General features: G+C 36.5%; 1 protein-coding gene across 2 annotated transcripts in view; it reads left to right on the forward strand.

Annotated features, from left to right (window-relative positions):
• The first annotated feature begins 850 nt into the window (after nt 1-850).
• The window catches only part of LOC114645792 (E3 ubiquitin-protein ligase CCNB1IP1), a 59,814-nt gene continuing 41,758 nt past the window's right edge, over nt 851-18,906 (forward strand). The window contains exons 1-3 of one of the 2 annotated variants that reach the window (XM_051922334.1): nt 851-1,179; nt 13,656-13,977; nt 14,823-15,127. In XM_051922334.1, the coding sequence (XP_051778294.1) occupies nt 883-1,179; nt 13,656-13,977; nt 14,823-14,902 (699 nt within the window). In that variant the 5' untranslated portion in view covers nt 851-882 and the 3' untranslated portion in view covers nt 14,903-15,127. Of the gene's footprint in view, nt 1,180-13,655; nt 13,978-14,822; nt 15,128-18,906 lie in introns of those variants that run through there. The other variant, XM_028793636.2, reaches the window with a different exon arrangement.

The raw sequence follows: 18,906 nt of genomic DNA on the forward strand, positions 1-18,906 counted from the left end.
AGTTGCAGTGATCACCTTGTCAACTCATCTGATTGTGTGAACGTCTGCCACACCAACTCACTTCTCCCACTGCTTGCAGTTGTACAAGGTAAGTTAAATGATGTTAATAACCATAAAAATAAAAACTGAATAAGTTCTACATACTGTATAGTGAATATAAGTACTCAGTATTTACATTAAAACAACCTCACAACTGTATCTGTAGACTATAATGATTCAGTTTGGTAGCATATATACATATATATATATCAGTCTTTCTTCTGAAGTAATTTAGTCTAATAACATTGCTGTCTTGAGTATGTCATACAGTATGTTTCTAAGCATTTGATTAATATTGTTAATGTTGTTACAAAAATATATATTCAAGGTGTTTTTTTAAAAGACATTTTATGGTTAAAAATATTTCAGAAGTTGTAGGAATGTAATAGGTCTAATCTGCCCCCTGTTTCTTAGAACTGAAACATAGCAAGAATCATCTTTTGCATCTTACTTTGTTAACAAATATAATAGTGACAAATACTGTAATACTTTATCATGCAATAATATAGTCATTTGATAAATACTGTAAATTAGAAGCAGCTGTATTAAAACTGTTGTTACCAATTGGGCTGCTGTTTAACAGCATGACAGTATTTCATTATTTACATTCTGAAAAGATGTGGAAAAACATGTGAAAACATTTATGAATATATTTAATTTAAAGTGTCTAGTTCTCCTTGTGTTTTTATCTGAAGCATATGTTACACTTCAGCAGACTACATTCATATGCATATTATTATATAAAATTTTGTAACAGTTTTGACAGCCTTTAATTATTTGTGCTTTAAATTATATGTGTACTTTTTTCCTTTTCAGGTGGCCTGGTCTTACAGTTTTATAACCATGTCTATGTGTGATGATTTCATGATATGCAACTACAACAAATGCAGAACCAAGCTATCCGGGTATGCATGGGTAACAGCCTGTTCACACATCTTCTGTGACCAGCATGGATCAGGAGAATTTAGTCAGTCACCAGCAGTGTGTCCAGCATGCAACAATACTCTGACTGGCAAGCTAGATATTGTTCGGGTTGAGCTAAATCCTTCAGATGAATACAAGGCAGTAGTACTTGCTGGGCTCAGACCTGAGATAATCCTGGACATCAGTTCTCGAGCTATTACATTTTGGACATATCAGGTAATGCTTAACATTTTCTTGAACTCCTTTAGAAAATGTTTCTTTGGTAAATTTAAGTGAATGCTACGTTTATACTTTCTCCTGAAAGTTGTGGTATTACTTTACCTTCTGAAGTATATAGTGAAATTACTTCAAGGCAAGTTTATTGTCATTTGCACATAGTACAAATGAACTGATGTAGCTGAAGAATACTAGTCTTCTTCTAGTAATGTACATTACAAATTAACATTGTAACATTTGCATTGTAAGGTTTTATTTATCAAGATATGTGTGTTGTGGAGTTTTTGAATTTCCCCTTGTGAGGAAACCTTTACATAGATATGATCAATGACATAGGAAAGACAACTTGCCAGTAAATTTCAGAGACTTACTCAAGCACAGTAAGTCACACAACATTCAAAGAGTCATATATAGTTTTTATTGAATATGCAAATCAGTGACATCTTCTAATAAATTCTATATGAACAGCTGTATACACACTAGTTGCATATACTGTAGTAATATTCAGTATAAAAACCCTGAATTTATAATGCGCTGCACTGAGATTACTTGAGTTCCATCCATTTTCCAACCCGCTGAATCCGAACACAGGGTCACGGGGGTCTGCTGGAGCCAATCCCAGCCAACACAGGGCACAAGGCAGGGAACAGTCCCGGGCAGGGTGCCAACTCACCGCAGATTACTTGAGTTTAATTTTTTTAATTACTTTTTATTTTTGTACAATTATACCTGTCATTTAATTTTCGATTTACTTTTAGCAACTTATGATCATTTATTTTTGGTGACTTATCTCAGTTAGTTTTTATTTTTAAAGAATATTTCCAGTTTAGTTTTCATTTTATCTTAAACACAGCAGTTGGATGAAGATTAAGGAGTGCAAACTGTGTCTTCAATACATAGCAATGGGGTTGCTTAAACAAGCAGATATGCACATAAAAGACTTAGTGGGACTCATTTGCTCCATACATCTATTCAGAGTTATCTTCTAAAAGTTTTATAAAACATGTCACTTGCATTGTCTCTTTGTGCTTCAAAAAGCAGGCTGTTTACTTTGGCAGCACTAGATGTTTTAAAACTTTGGATCAAGTACTTTACCATACCTTACATGGGCAGGTAATTCACACAGCCTCTTTAACATTCAATAAATAGCTGGGTCAACACACTTACTCTCTTTTCAGGTTTAATAATGTGAGGTGACCAAACAGTTTACTGCAGATGCAGAGGTTTTTGTTTTTTCAGCATGTCATATTCCTTAAACTCTTAACAGTGCTTTTAAATTCATCAGGTTATTTCATTTTGAATTCCACAACCCAGACCACTGCATAATTGATTACACATTTCCTCTGGCAGTTTCATACCTGAAGTATTGCCAGCAGTGTTGGGGGTAACGTTAAAAGTAACATGCATTTCACATTCATATAACTTTTTAAAATAATGAGTAGTGTAAGGTAATACTTATTTTCTTGAAGTAAAAATACCTGCATTCCCTAAAAAAACAGATGCTTGTTACTAAATTACTGAGTTATTTCTCAGATGTACTGCTTTTTTCCACAAAGAAGTTGTCTACTGCTGTCTGACTATGGCCATCTGGTAACAGCTAATGAGGAAGATGTTAAGCATGTGTGTGCAATCAGGTGAAAAGAATTGATCAAAAATTATAACTATACATTTAACCCTTATGACAGATAGGGACGCTCTCGCTCCCTTGAACCCTCTGATCAGACGCCAGACACCAGATAAAAGTCCAATTATTAATATTTATTATTAGACTAAGTGCACAAAGCACCCTCCACTCCACAATACTCATACAAATAAACAATAATCAAACACTAATCAATCCTCCACTCTGCCAGACGCGTTGCCACCCTTCCACCCAGCTCAGCTCATCCGTCTGGGATTTCCGAGAGTCCTTTATTGTCCTTGACCCAGAAGTGCTTCTGAACCCTCAGTCCCTGTGACTAAGACGCACTTCCGGGTTATAGGGCACATAATAGTCCCTGAGCCTCACTGCAGCGACTCCTGGCGGCCCCCATGGTATCCAGCAGGGCTGTGCATTAAAAGTCCACTGTCCATAATTCCCTGCTGGCATTCGGGGCATCTCCATGCTGCAAGGAGGGCTCCATCTGGCGGCCTGGGGGTGTTGGCCGGGATGAATGGCCTGCCATATCTCACACCCTGTATTTCAGGTAAATTTATTCTGCCCATTTTGGGATCATAGTAAACAACTGATCATCACTGAAGCACTTGGTGTAAGGCAAGACGGCAATGGGCTTTAGCAGTCAGGAGATGCAATTGAAGTGTCTTCTAAGTGCTGTGTCTGTGTCCCCAGTACCCCCCTCCATTTATGGATGGCTTCTCCATGTATTCCCACTCATCGGACAGTATTGGTCCCCTGAGGAGCATGTCCCTCTCAGGTCTACACCCAAGGGTTCTGCAGTAGTTACAATGTATAAAACACAAGAAAGTGGTCAGATTTGGCTGTGTTTGGATAGTTTCATGAAGATTCATGGGTTTAAGATTCAAGAACAAATTCTGGTCTATGAAATGAGCATTGTTTCATACAAAAGAAGAAAAATTAATGCACTATTTGTACTGCATTACATATTATAGTAACTATGTAACACATTTAGTTACTTATTTTTTGTAAGTAATGAGTAATGTAACTAAGTTACTTTTAAAAGTAACATTCCCCAACATTGATAGCCAGATAACTATTTAGAGATAGCTATTTATATTCATATATCTATCTAGCCAGCCATCCATCCATCCATCTATCTGTTCATGTTCAAAAACAAGTTCTGTGTATTTAGCTTGATTGGCTGAACAACTGTTTACAGTTGTGAAAAAAGTGGGGCAGTCAACATCTGTGTTCCCTCTAAAGATAAGGTTTTCATGAGGATGAATTTTCAGTTACATTTCAGTTACCCTATAAAATCCAACGTCTGTCTGTATGTCAGTCCACTTTTCACGAGAGAAGTACTTAACGGATTTAGATTGGGTTTTTTTCTATAATTTGCTTGAACATTCCAGTTAACTTTGCGACCTCTCTCATCGCGCTAAGTATCATAGTTCGCTTGCGGTACCAATTTATTTGTGCGAATCCAAGAGAGACACAGTAGGCCGAGGGGAGGGGGGCGGGTCCCCTCCTCACTCATATGCCAGCCTCGGGGTGTTTCTTACATCTGCTTAGCTAGTGAACGAGAGAACTACTTAGCTATTTAACATTATAGTCCCTCTTGTCCAGGTGAGTCAGTGACAGATGTGTCATCGATACACTGGTTGGGGAGGTAAGCAAACTGAAGAGAGATTGATTGGCCGATTCCAATACTAATTCTGTTTTTTTTTTCCTTTATTTTTTGCATAAAGAAGAGTCATAGAAAGCCTTATGTTCTATATTAAAAGTGTTACTTTTATATATTTGCATATTTATAATTAAACTATAGGCTGCAGGTATTAACTTAAATCAAATTTAAATCAAATCAATATTTGGTGTGACCACCCTTTGCCTTCAAAACAGCATCAATTCTTCTAGGTACACTTGTACACAGTTTTTGAAGGAACTCGGCTGGTAGGTTGTTCCAAACATCTTGGAGAACTAACCACAGATCTTCTGTGGATGTAGGCTTCCTCACATCCTTCTGTCTCTTCATGTAATCCTAGACACACTCGATGATGTTGAGATCAGGGCTCTGTGGGGGCCGTACCATCACTTCCAGGACTTCTTGTTCTTCTTTACACTGAAGATAGTTCATAATGACTTTGGCCGTATTTTTGGGGTCGTTGTCCTGCTGTAGAATAAATTTGGGGCCAATCATATGCCTCCCTGATGGTATTGCATGATGGATAAGTATCTGCCTGTATTTCTCAGCATTGAGAACACCATTAATCCTGACCAAATCTCCAACTCCATTTGCAGAAATTCAGCCCCAAACATTCAAGGAACCTCCACCGTGCTTCACTGTTGCCTGCAGACACTCATTATTGTACCACTCTCCAGCCCTTCGATGAACAAATTGCCTTCTGCTACAGCCAAATATTTCAAATTTTGACTCATCAGTCCAGAGCACCTGCTGCCATTTTTCTGCACCCCAGTCCCTATGTTTTCGTGCATACTTGAGTCGCTTGGCCTTGTTTTCACGTCGGAGGTATGGCTTTTTGGCTGCAACTTTTCCATGAAGACCACTTCTGGCCAGACTTCTCCGGACAGTAGATGGGTGTACCTGGGTCCCACTGGTTTCTGCCAGTTCTGAGCTGATGGCACTGCTGGACATCTTCCAATTTTGAAGGGTAATAAGCTTGATGTGTCTTTCATCTGCTGCACTGAGTTTCTTTAGCCGACCACTGCGTCTACGATCCTCAACGTTGCCCATTTCTTTGTGCTTCTTCAAAAGAGCTTGAACAGCACATCTTGAAACCCCAGTCTGCTTTGAAATCTTTGTCTGGGATAGACCTTGCTGATGCAGTATAACTACCTTGTGTCTTGTTGCTGTGCTCAATCTTGCCATGACATGAAACTGTCTTCCACAACCTCATCTTGGTAGCGGAGTTTGGCTGTTCCTCACCCAGTTTTAAGTCTCCTACTCAGCTGTTTCTGTTTCACTTAATGACTGTGTTTCAACCTATGTGTGACATTGATGATCATTAGCACCTGTTTGGTATAATTGGTTGATCATACACCTGACTAGAATCCTACAAAATCCCTGACTTTGTGCAAGTGTACCTATAAGAATTGATGCTGGTTTGAAGGCAAAAGGTAGTAATACCAAATATTGATTTGATTTAGATTTTTCTTTCGTTCGCTCACTTTGCATTTTGTAAATTGATAACAATAAACAATCATTATTTATATTTCTGAAAGCATTCTTTGTTTACAGCATTTTTTCACACCTGCCTAAAACTTTTGCACAGTACTGTATATATATATACATATATATATATATATATATATATATATATATATATATATATATATATATATTTTTTTTCAACAATAACATTTATTTATATAGCACATTCTCATACAAATGATGTAGCTGCAAGTGCTTTACAAGATGAAGAAAGAAAAAACACAAATATAAAAATAAGATTAGGCAATACTAAGTAACAAAGAATAAAAATAAAGTAAGGTCCGGAAGAACAAAACAAAAAACTCCAGGGGGCTGGAGAAAAAAAATCTGCAGGGGTTCAGAGACCATGACACTGCCCAGCCCCCATTCTCACACAATCAATTGATATTGGCAATTAAACACTGCTTAAATGTAAATATACATCCATCCATTATCCAACCCGCTATATCCTAACGACAGGGTCACGGGGTCTGTTGGAGCCAATCCCAGCCAACACAGGGCTCAAGGCAGGAAACAAACCCCGGGCAGGACGATAGCCCACCGCAGGGCACACACACACAAACACACCCACGGTAAAATATTAATTTACTAAATTTATAAAGGTAATTCTTAAGGTGTAATTATAAAAAATGGATTAGCATTTTAATTATGTAGTACTTGTTTCTTACCAAAACATACAGTATACTTTATTACACACAGAAACAAATAATAAACACATTACAAATCTTTAAAAAAATCCACAAATGTACCAAATGTCCATAAGTTGTTTATCAGGAAGACACTAGACTAACATGCTTAACATGTTTATCAGTAAAAGACACATTTTGCTGTTAAGCTAACAAGCCTATTGTTTACTAAGCAGAAATTTCAAATTCATCTTTATCTTTTTCCAATTTAAAATGTAAGCTGCTGCACTTAAAACAAGCTTGCTGTCCAATCTGAAACGATGTCCATTTAAATTTAAAGGACAAAATAAAAACGTCTGAATTCATTAAAGTAGCTTTTTTTGCCATTTGTCTAACTGCATAGGACACGACTTCTTTGATTCCTTTTTCTCAGTTAATTACTCCACTTTCTTTAATGTAAAAGCTAAGCTCTCTGCCAAAACAAGCCTGGACTTGCAACTACATTACAATAAAGCAGGGGCTGAAAAGATCAGCTGATCATCGATCAAGTCTTTTTTAGTGAACATCAGCTGATTTAGATCAGTTGTCAAGCAATCAGAGTATCCCTACATAAAGTATACGCTTTGACAATGTATTTAGTTTATAACATGTTTATTTAGGATATTCAAGTACAGAATATTGTTTAATTCATCAAGCTGAACAGAAATACTGAATATTGTTCATGACTAAACCCCTACAAAAAAGACTTTTCAATACAGTGTTACATACAACTAGTTTTTTTTTTTAATCAGAATCCAGCAAGCATCTTCGTTCATGTTGCACTTTACACACCTATGTGTATATTGTTTTTGCACAATTTACATAAAGCAGATTTTTCCTGCAATTCCTATCTTCAAATCAGTTACACTTACCATGTTGTAGCAAATAAAAACAGTGTGGTTTTGCAGAATATTCTAATTGTTACAAATTTTGATAACTTGATGCTGTACCTAATTCATCCTTAACCATCACCTCTCATACTCTTCTTTGGTTCAGCAGCTTGAACTTACATCAAACATTAATGCTTTCTTCTTGAGGGTCATTTGTTGACATATTTGGTCATTAAATTTTGCTGAGCTTTGTTTCACAATTCACTTCTGAGTGAATTAACACCAAACTGCGCAAGAAAAATGTATGCAATAGGAGGGCATAAAACAAACCTTTTTGGTCACTTTAATGTAATTTTATAAAGGTTCCACCTATCAGTTTTCTATACTAAGTTTTAACAAGTAATTACTCTAAGGATTGTTGTGTGGTATGTATTTTGTAATGTTTTGGGAAGGGTGGTTTTTGATTTGATTTTCTGTGCTTGAGTGGAAAGTGCATATAGGTATAGTAGTTAACACTTCTGTCTCACAGCTTCAGAAGAATGGCTTTCAGTCTCTACCCTGTTTCCATTTGTGTGGAGTTTGCACATTCTCCCAGTATCATCCTGGATTTTTCTGAAAGTAACCTCGTGCATATCGTTCAGATCCCAAAATATTAAGGTCAGGATAATTGGAAACTTAAACTAGCCCAGCATGTTATGTGAGTATGGGTACATATGTGTGTGACTATGCCTTAGGATGAACTAAAGCTCCATTAAGGGTTCTGTCTTGCCTTGCACCAAATCCTGGGGTAGACACCTGTCCCTGTTGCTCCCAATTTGATTTAATGGATTAAAAATATATATGATAGTATCAAATAAAAAAAAAATTTGGAGTTTCATGCAGGACATTCTAGAAATGTACAAATAATCCAAACATGACTTCGAGGTGTCTATTAGATAGAAAAAAAAACACAGTTTGAAAGAAGATATTTAAAGTTCTTCTGTTAGGATTTAATTCATAGCTTCAGTGCATAAGTGCAATTTTTAAAGTGGAAATTGCAAAATAGTTTGCACAGGCTAGGGATACATCATAATAACTGTATGATTTTATCTGCAAAAAGACCAGTCAGAATTAAGATTTTTTTTTTTTGATGCTAGGAATTAACCATTCAATTAACAGTACAACAAGAGCAGTGCAGTCCAAGCTAAAAAGGGTTTGCCAGGAATAAAAGATAAGATTTTTTTTTATTAAAGCAGTATATCACTTATATTATAGAACTGTAGATTATAATTGAGTCTATTTTTTAATCTTCACTGTATCTTTACAGATTCTTTTATTGTCTTTATTGTTGTGTGGAAGCAGTGAGCATGCACCTCTACTGGACCACGCAAATTGGTCCTTAAAGTTGCTACATCCTCCCTGTGGAAAGGCAAAGTCTAGTCTTCACAGCTAATTGAAATAAATTGAAATTTTCTCACTGGAGTGGCATTGATTGCCAATTTATGATGATAGTTTTATATTTCATAACACATTTTATGTGTTATACTTCATCCTCTGTTATGACAAGCTCCTCTGTGTCAAGTTAGCACCGATCTGCTGAATCCAGATGACAGCACCAGTGAGATAATTTCCTTTTGATAGTAATGTTGCTTAACCACATGCTCACCTGTGAGCGATTTGTGTGATTTCTGATAGTAGTGGTTTCTGTCCCTACATTTGGGGTAGAAAAAATAAAACCTTCATAGTAAACTTCACTGGTCTGCATGATGAGGACTTTTAATACTGAAGAGCAATGTCACTCATACACTCAACCATTAGAAATACATTCACATACAGATTGCTATTACTCAAGAATGCTGTTTTTAAGTAAGAACTAATGTGCAAAAACAAGTTATGCTCCATGATTAATTCAAATGTTTCAAAATGGGTAGTGATTTTTATATTTTGATACAATAAATGCAGGTCTTTGATTGTAATCCCCCGGTATTTGAGTATTTTCATTTAGAAGCACCAGTTTCTTCCTACGGTTCAAAAGCGTACATGCTGTATGTTTCAGGTGAGCTTAGAAATTCTATGGTGGATCAGTGTGTTTTGTGCGTGTGTGTGGGATAGTGCCTTCTAATGGACTGACATCCAGTCTAGGATGAGATCCTTTCTTGCATGAGCTGTTGCTGGCATACGCTCTGAAGAATAGACAGAATACAGTAGGTGTATTGATTTTTTGTAGCATTTTGTCTCTAACGTAGCATTGCCCATCTCTGTTCTTCTTTCAGCTTTCATGATGCAGAAAGTTTTGATTTTACGCTTTATTTTTTCTTGTGTGCATTACTGCAGTACACTTTTGAGGTGTGCCTACCAAATTCTTAATAAACTACAATATATACAAAATTCTGCTGCCAGGTTACTTACTCACACTAGAAATCCTGCACGTGTCACACCTGTTCTATTTCATTTACACTGGCTCCTATAGCAGCACGTATAGAATATAGACTACTAGTCCTTGTATGTACAGCTGTAAATGGCCTTGCTCCTTACATTTGTGACTTCTGTGTCCCTACAAACTTGTACGCTTAGTCAGATCCTCAGGCATTGGTCTGCTTTCTATTCCTCTTACACATCTCTCTACCATGGGAGAGGGATCTTTCAGTATAGCTGCTCCCACACTCTGGACCAGTCTTCCATCTGTGAATATATACACATTTATCCTCCTTTAAGTACAACTGCAAAACACATCTTTTTGTACAGCATAATCATGTCTTTATTCAAATCTGACAGTTTATATTCATCATTCATCTTTTACAATAATAAAATGCATTATACTACATAGTTTAACTTATAAAATTCAGTGTTAGTGTAACAATGTTATGCTTGTATTGTATAATTTTGATTAAACTTATAAAGTGACCTTGAGTTTATGCTGAGGTGCTATAAATAAAATCATTATTATTATTATTATTATTGTTTTAACAAAAGAACTCTTATTGTAAAGCAGGGAATCATCTTTAAAATATAATTATAACAGTCTTACTGAATTAACAGTAAATGTGGTAACAGTATTATACAACAAAGTAATTTAATATGGTTTATTGAGTAAATAAATTGTCCCAGTTCAGAGTAGTGCCAAGTGAAATTTAAGTCCACCTCTATGAGCAAACATACATAATGAATTACGGAGGAGTCAATTTCTGAGCAATACATTTTTGTAGAGTTTGATATGCTTTTTATATTCAGGGTCCTCTTTTATACTTCTGTGCACTGTACACTTCTGTGTTATCTCTGTTTTTCTGTGTGATTTTGAACTTACTTTACTAGTTACTTGTTTGGATTAATTTTAGGATGATATTTGATCTGGCTTCTTGCTTGTCACTGATAGTAGCCTCCCGAAATCGTTTAAATTGATTTTAAATTTACCAATGACCTGCTGCTGTCATTGCAAGCCCAAGGACTGGCTCATCTCAACTGCCTTTCAGACACTCTGAACTCAGGGTAAGTCATAGGGAGAGTGATGTAGAGTAACCTTCACGTCCTGTTCAAACATCTGAAAACATTAAAGGTATTGACAAACTAAATGTTGGGTGCAATAAATATCCCTGTGGAAAGCCACTAATGCTGAGATGTCAATCTCCTAAGCAGCTCTGTTTAACCCAACCAGAGGATCTGTTCATCTCAAGACTGAGAGAGTGAAGAGATGGAGCAAAAATACAAGTAGGGCAGAAAGGATTCAGAACTGATCTGCAATTTATTGCAATGGGTAATATTCAGTTGCTCTGGTTGAACTGTCTGCACTCTACTGTCATTGCGGGCTGTGGCGTGTACAGGTACTGTGTACTTTTTGTGTATTAGGGAGAGCTGGTTGAAACGTTACATTTCTAACACTGTTTTGATGTTGGATGGATTTCATTTTATTTGAGGAGACAGAGACCCATTGTGGTGTGGAAAATGGAGAATTTATGCTCATCTATGTGATTAAGGATTGGTGGAAAAGGGAGAATATTACAATTAAAACTTAATATTTGTAATCCAGACATTAAAATATTGGTTGTTGGAATTTGTCCACATTATTTACTTAGGGAGGTAAGTTACATTATCCTTATTACTCAGTTTCTACATCAACCATCCCCACCCACTATCCCTACTGAATAAATAACTCCTACTGCTTCAACTGGAATGGCCATTGATGAGTACACTTCTGACCATCAGCATGGTCTGTCTATAAATGACGACCAAATAGAGAGATGACTGAGGAAGCTACACACAGGCTACCAGACCAGATAGAGTCAGTCCTCAGGTTCTTAAATTATGTGCTCAGCAACTTTGTGGTCTTGTTTGTCACCTGTATGATCTGTCATTGAGGCTCCAGAAAGTGCCAGTGCTGTAGAAAAACTCTGTCTTGTTCCAGTTCCAGAGAAGGCAGACACGTCTTCACTTAATGACTATAGCTCTTATACCCCACATCATAAAGACCTTTGAGAGACTGTTCATGAACAACATGAGTCCCTATGTGAAAGACCACTTGGATCCGCTCCAGTTTGCCTATTGAACAAAGATTGGGGTACAAGGTGCTTTTATGTCTCTGTTCCACAAGGCATATTCCCATCTAGAAAAAGCTGGCAGCACAGTGAGGATTATGTTTTTGAATTTCTCCAGTTCATTATATACCATCCAGCCATCCCTGTTAAGGTTTAAACTTGGAGATTTGGAGATGGATGTGCATATGGCAGTTTGTGAGGCTCAAGGACTGTGTCTCTGATGTGGATGTGATCAACACTGGAGCATCACAAGGAATTGTCCTCTTTTTCTTCACCTAGTACACCTCAGATTATATATCACCAGGTTATGTCATTTTCATTAATTCTCAAGTGATTCTGATGGGGTGTGTATTAATAAGGGGATTGAGTCAAGAGCATAGGACTCAGGAGGAGAATTTTGCTTCTTGGTGTAAACATACTACTGGATACGACATAAAATTAAGTTATTTAATCTTTTTAGAATATTTACAGGTAACAGTCCACAGATTTTGTATATGCTATGAGTTGTCTTTACAAGAATCCTTCTGTAGAATACAGTAATCCCTCGCTATATCGCGCTTCGCCTTTCGCGGCTTCACTCCATCGCGGATTTTATATGTAAGCATATTTAAATATATATCGCAGATTTTTTGCTGGTTCGCGGATTTCTGCGGACAATGGGTCTTTTAATTTCTGGTACATGCTTCCTCAGTTGGTTTGCCCAGTTGATTTCATACAAGGGACGCTATTGGCAGATGGCTGAGAAGCTACCTGGCTTACTTTTCTGTCTCTCTTGCGCTGCCTTTCTCTGATCCTGACGTAGGGGGATTGAGCAGGGGGGCTGTTCGCACACCTAGACGATAAGGACGCTCGTCTAAAAATGCTGAAAGATTATCTTCACGTTGCTATCTTTTGTGCAGCTGCTTCCTGAAAGGACATGCTGCACGGTGCTTCGCATACTTAAAAGCTCGAAGGGCACATATTGATTTTTGATTGAAAAACAAACTGTCTCTCTCTCTCTCCCTGCTCCTGACGGAGGGGGTGTGAGCTGCCGCCTTCAACAGCTTTGTGCCGCAGTGCTTCGCATACTTAAAAGCAAACAGCCCTATTGATTTGTTTGCTTTCCTCTGTCTTTCTGACAGACTCTGCTCCTGACGCGCACTCCTTTGAAGAGGAAAATAATGTTTGCATTCTTTTAATTGTGAGACTGAACTGTCATCTCTGTCTTGTCATGGAGCACAGTTTAAACTTTTGAAAAAGAGACAAATGTTTGTTTGCAGTGTTTGAATAACGTTCCTGTCTCTCTACAACCTCCGATGTTTCTGCGCAAATCTGTCACCCAAGCATGACAATATAAAAATAACCATATAAACATATGGTTTCTACTTTGCGGATTTTCTTATTTTGCGGGTGGCTCTGGAGTGCAACCCCCGCGATGGAGGAGGGATTACTGTACAATGATGGAGTTAATTTAACACTGTATGTGTACTGCAATTGAAAATCTGTAAAGTAGGCCTATTTTTGTAAAGCTATAAATTCATAACTTCCTTCCACAAAGATTTTGTTGATTTACTATTATAAAATATACAATTGGAAATTATAGATTTAATGTTCTATATTGAATTCTTTTTAATTTGTTCCTGTTAGATTCATCAGGAGCGCTTATATCAAGAATATGTACAAAGCAAGGCGGAAGGAAAGCTTAAGCAAATGGAAAAATTTTACACCCAACACATGCAAAGTAAAGATGCAGAGCTGGCATCAGTGAAAGGAGAACTGTCCTCAATAAAGAAGGTCCTTGAGGAGTACAAACGCAAGTACAGTGAGGTTTCTGAAAAACTGATGGAACGCAACCGTCAGTATCAAAAACTACAAGGTCTTTATGATAATATGCGGCTTCGAAACATGGTGGTGAATAATCAGGAGGCAGAGAACTGCCTTTCCAGCCACTTGTTCACATTTAATCCTGGTAAGAATTAATTTACTGTTACTTTTTATGACAATGTCTTTTTCAAATTACAAGTCATTTTTCAGCTAAAAAGTGTTCTTAAATTAAATAGTGGTAGCAGAAAAATTAGACAAGATAAAAATGGCTGTTGATAAGAATTAGTATGTTGGAAGAAAAGTGTCACTTTGACCTGTCAATGAATGGAAACTTAAGATGAGACCATTTTACAGTTTCTTTTTAGAACCACAGGCTAGTTTCTGAGATTGATTGACAAGATGAAATCAATTTTGTGAATCACACTAAATGAAAACCACCTGCAGTTAACAGGTTTACTGTAGTTTTTTGTGTAATTGTTGAGCTCTCTTGTAAGCCACACACAAACAAGACATAATATTCAATTGGAACTGTAATAAATAAAGCCTTATATTGGCATTACTTGAGTTTCTATGCAGATTCAAGAGTTAACTGTGTATTCCAAAAATGGCACTGCTACTCTTGAATGCCATTGCATTACTGATTATCTCATTGTTCACTAAAAGATTAACCTGGCCATAGTAAAAACTGATTTGTGCACTATGTATCTGCAGTATTGCCAGTCTGTTGCTATGTCATGCAAGACCACATTTTCTGACTGTGGTATTGCAGATATAGGTGATGTTCAGTTCAAAATAGTAAATTAAAGAAAAAAGTTTGATTCCACTGTTACCTTGATATCTAGAGTGCATTCAGAAAGTATTCAGACCCCTTCTTTTTTCACATTTTGTTATATTGCACCCTAATGCTAAAGTCAGTTAGCATGAGTGAATTGCTCAGTTTGGGTAGGCAGTCAACTCAAGTCATGATTGTTCCAACTTTCTTCCATTTAGGAATTATGGAGGCCACTGTACCCTTGGAACCTTCAATGCTACTGAATTGTTTTGTATCCTTTCCCAGACTTATGGCCTGACACAGTCTTGTCTCTAAGCTGTACAGGCAATTCCTTTGACTTTATGTCTTGGTTTTTGCTCTGATACATATTATCAACTATGAGACCGTATAGACAGCTGTATGCCTTTCCTAATCATTTCCAATCAATTGTATTTACCACAGGTGTATTCTAGACAAGGTATTCAAAGAAGTCAACAGTGATCAATAAAATGGGATACACCTGAGACAAACTTCAAGTGTCATAGCAAAGAGTCTGAAAATACTGTACTATTAGTATATTAGTATATATTAGTTTTTTTATTTTTAATGCATTTGCAAAAGCTTCTAATACTCTGTTTTCACTTTACCATTCTGGGTTACTGGGTGATGCTTAGTGAAGGAAAAAAATGAGGCTGCTACATAACTAAATGTGAAAAAGTGAAGAGTTCTGAATATTTTCTGAATGCACTGTACAGTATGTGATTCACCTATGAATGGTCACTAAGACAACTAAGAGATGATTAAATAGAGTACAATTTAGGAAAAGATAAAGCACTCTGAAAAAACTTGGAAAAGCCTCGGTGACAGATTTGTGAAAGCCGAAAAGAAAGCAAACAAAATTATTTTGTGTAGATTTGTGAAAGTTAACCGTAATTCCATATATCAAAGTTTTAATAGCAACACTCCAGACAGACATGGATTTTCCTGGGTTACCTTGATACTACAGAGCAGGGCTGTATCAATTATTGAGTCTGAAGCAATTATTGGGTTAATGGAGTCAACGTTAGTAAAAATGTTCACACTCCGACTTTAACTAAATGTAAACTGTAGCATCCATCCATCCATTATCCAACCCGCTATATCCTAACTACAGGGTCTGCTGGAGCCAATCCCAGCCAACACAGGGCACAAGGCAGGAAACAAACCCCGGGCAGGGCGACAGCCCCACTGCAGGGCAAAATTGTAGCATAATGTGTAAAATATTTTAATTTCACATATACTGATTCAATGAAAGATTTTTGTAGACTTTTGATAAAAATAATTATCTAGATATATGTAATATATATATATATATATATATATATATATATATATATATATATATATATATATATATATATATATATATATATATATATATGTAAAGTTATGTTGCTTCTTAAATATGTAAAGTTTAGCCTTATGTTTAATGTTAACTCAATATTTGTAAGGAACAACAACATTGCTATAGCCTTTAAACTGGAACAGATTAGAGTGCTAAATGGCAGTGATGAAATGCCTTCTGTCTTGTGTGTTGTATGCTTTCAATCAACATAATAAATATATTAGTCTAATTACAAATAGAGAAGTTGGAGTTGAAGGTTTTTTGTACAGACTCCACAGCCCTGCTACAGGGCATCTTGTTGTTGGACCCTAGCAGTTTATCTTCTGATAGGACATTTTTTCAAGCACCAGAGGACAGTCCAGTTTAACGTACAGAAAGTCAGACTGGTTTGTTTTTAGATGTACTTCTGTCCTGTCTAAGATGAGATCTGTATTTTTAATGCTAGAGTAGATTTGAATATTAAACTTTATTTGCTATTTAAGTTATTCTATCTGAGAAGACGAGCAATGGGCACAGTCAGTTTTATTATTAAATATGTGACTTACTGTACATTATTATCCAAGGTGGCTTACAAGATCGATATTCATTACAGTTGAGTAAATATATATTTGTATGTATGTTTGCAGTGTTACAAAGTGAGTAGGCAGCCTTGTATTTTTAAGTCCACTGCCATAAACTCTTTTGAAATCAACTTCCTTTTAAGCAGTTGTATGCAGTTTAAGACTCAGTTTAGCCACACTGTTTCCCATTGTCTGGGCTTAAAACATTTCTGAATTCTCAATTGCATACTGCACCTTGTATTCCTGCAATATGTGGGGACTACCTGTTATCGAGTAATTTATAAAACACATTTTAAAGGTCATTTTAAAAGTCAATGTAAATAAATACTATATGCTTCACTGCAATCAAAGGCTTTTGTAGCTTCTTAAAATGCAAGTATTTTAGTGAAACATGATCCCCCTTTCTAAACACATTTTGATTGTCCACCAGCACACCTGTGCTGAAATATCTGGTTATCTATTATGGCTTTTGCAATCACTTCCATTAATTCCTCTGTGATACAAGATAAGAATTGGTTTATAGTTAGCGGGGTTAGCCATATCACTTCTTTTTTTGTGTAATGAAACAATTGCCAGCTTCCAGTGCTTGTGACTACCTTGGGTATGTGGCATGTTTTTTGAAGAATACACATTCAAGGTTTGCATGTAGAATCAGTTACATCTTTGAGTAAACTTAGGTAATTGTTTTTTGAGAAATTAAACAGATACATTGGAACTTAAGTATGTACTTAAGCAAAGTACTTTAATAAATGTACTTAATGTTTTTATGGACTATTGTATCATTCAGGCTAAATAAACACTTTGTTCTTCAATGAATTGTGGAACAAGTTTATCAAATGAAGAAACTGTGTAAATTCTGTTTTCTCCTGGTTGTACAAATAGATAAAAAACATGAACACAATTCAGTTTTACTTTACAAAAAGTAAACATCTTTACATCTGTCAACAACACGTTGAGTAGTTTTCCTGGTTGCATTGTTAGCCCAGCAATAATGCATCAGATCACATATTTTTACTTTTATTTAAGAACACAGAGATAGTGCTGGGCCAGGCGAATGAGTTTTGGAAGCATGCTTATATTGTTTTTTCACCAAAACAGTGAGTCTTCATTTTCTCCACTGAGAAATGGTCCAATTCACCTAATGCTGTTTCACCTTTAGTACCATAATCATTGCCAAACAGAGCCATGACTGCATCTTCAGTCAACTTTCTTCTTGCTGGTTACAGAGCATCAATGAGTGTCTTTGCTTTAAGTTATGTCTTCTATTTGTTCAGGGAGCATGTGGAATTATTCTTTAAGTCTTTGCTTTACACTTTGTTTTAGTGCTGAATCAAGGGAGCTTAGGTGTGTGTGTGTGTGGGATTAACAGCACTGACAAGCAATGTATGTCTTACTACTCTCTCAGAATCGGGTGTCATCCACTTGCGAAGTGATTCTGCCACTGTTTTTTTAAACCCACACAAATTGACAGATTCTTCATCCTAAGGTGTGAGATGCTTATTTGGGAATGTACTGGTAACAGGGTAGGCCATGGATATTTGGACCTTCTGCCAGCTGCACAAAGCAGTGGTAGCACATTTAAGTGTGTATAGCCCAGGTAGCATGCCTTTGAGAGTCTGCCAGCCATCATCCATTAAGCTCCACTGTTCTGGCTTCTGTTAATTTGGTCACATTCCTGTCAGACAGCATAACACTTATATGTGCTTAAACATATCATACACAGAGTTCTAGTGGATCTGAAAACACTGTGTTTGTTTGTGCTCAGGCAGATTCTGCTGTTGTCGTGTGTTTTTTAGCGCATTTGTAGCAACGCCTCTGTGATTAAAGTGGTTTGCTAATACTGCTGCATGCTCCCATCAGATTATTCATGTTAACACCCTTGCATTCATTAATAGTAAGTTGAAGCATATGAATGAAATATGACACAGCCTCCCAGTCCAGTAATGTATTTGATGAAACTATATTACTGGAAATATCATGTACACACGCAGTGACATTGTTTCCCAAGATCCAGGCATCAGTGGCTGTTGCAAGAGTAGCAAGTCAAGGCTTGTTTGGAAAGAGACGATTGGAATATTAGCCTTTATGTTAAAGAAAATGGAGTAATGAACTGGAAAAAAGGAATCTGAGGAGTCGTCCTGTGCAATTAGACAATTATACAGCAAAAAAAGATACTTTAATGAATTCAGACCTTTTTATTTTACAGCAGATGTATAAAACTTAATTTATTTTGTCCTTTAATTAAAATGGGTTCCATTTTAGTTTGGACAGTGATCTTGTTTTAAGTGCAGAATCTTACATTTTCAAAGGGAAACAAAAACGTTTGCTTAACAGAAAAATGTGTCTTTTACTTATAAATAGGTTAGTCTTCTTGATAAA

This window comes from Erpetoichthys calabaricus, chromosome 2, assembly GCF_900747795.2.
Source record: "Erpetoichthys calabaricus chromosome 2, fErpCal1.3, whole genome shotgun sequence".
Lineage (NCBI taxonomy): Eukaryota > Metazoa > Chordata > Cladistia > Polypteriformes > Polypteridae > Erpetoichthys > Erpetoichthys calabaricus.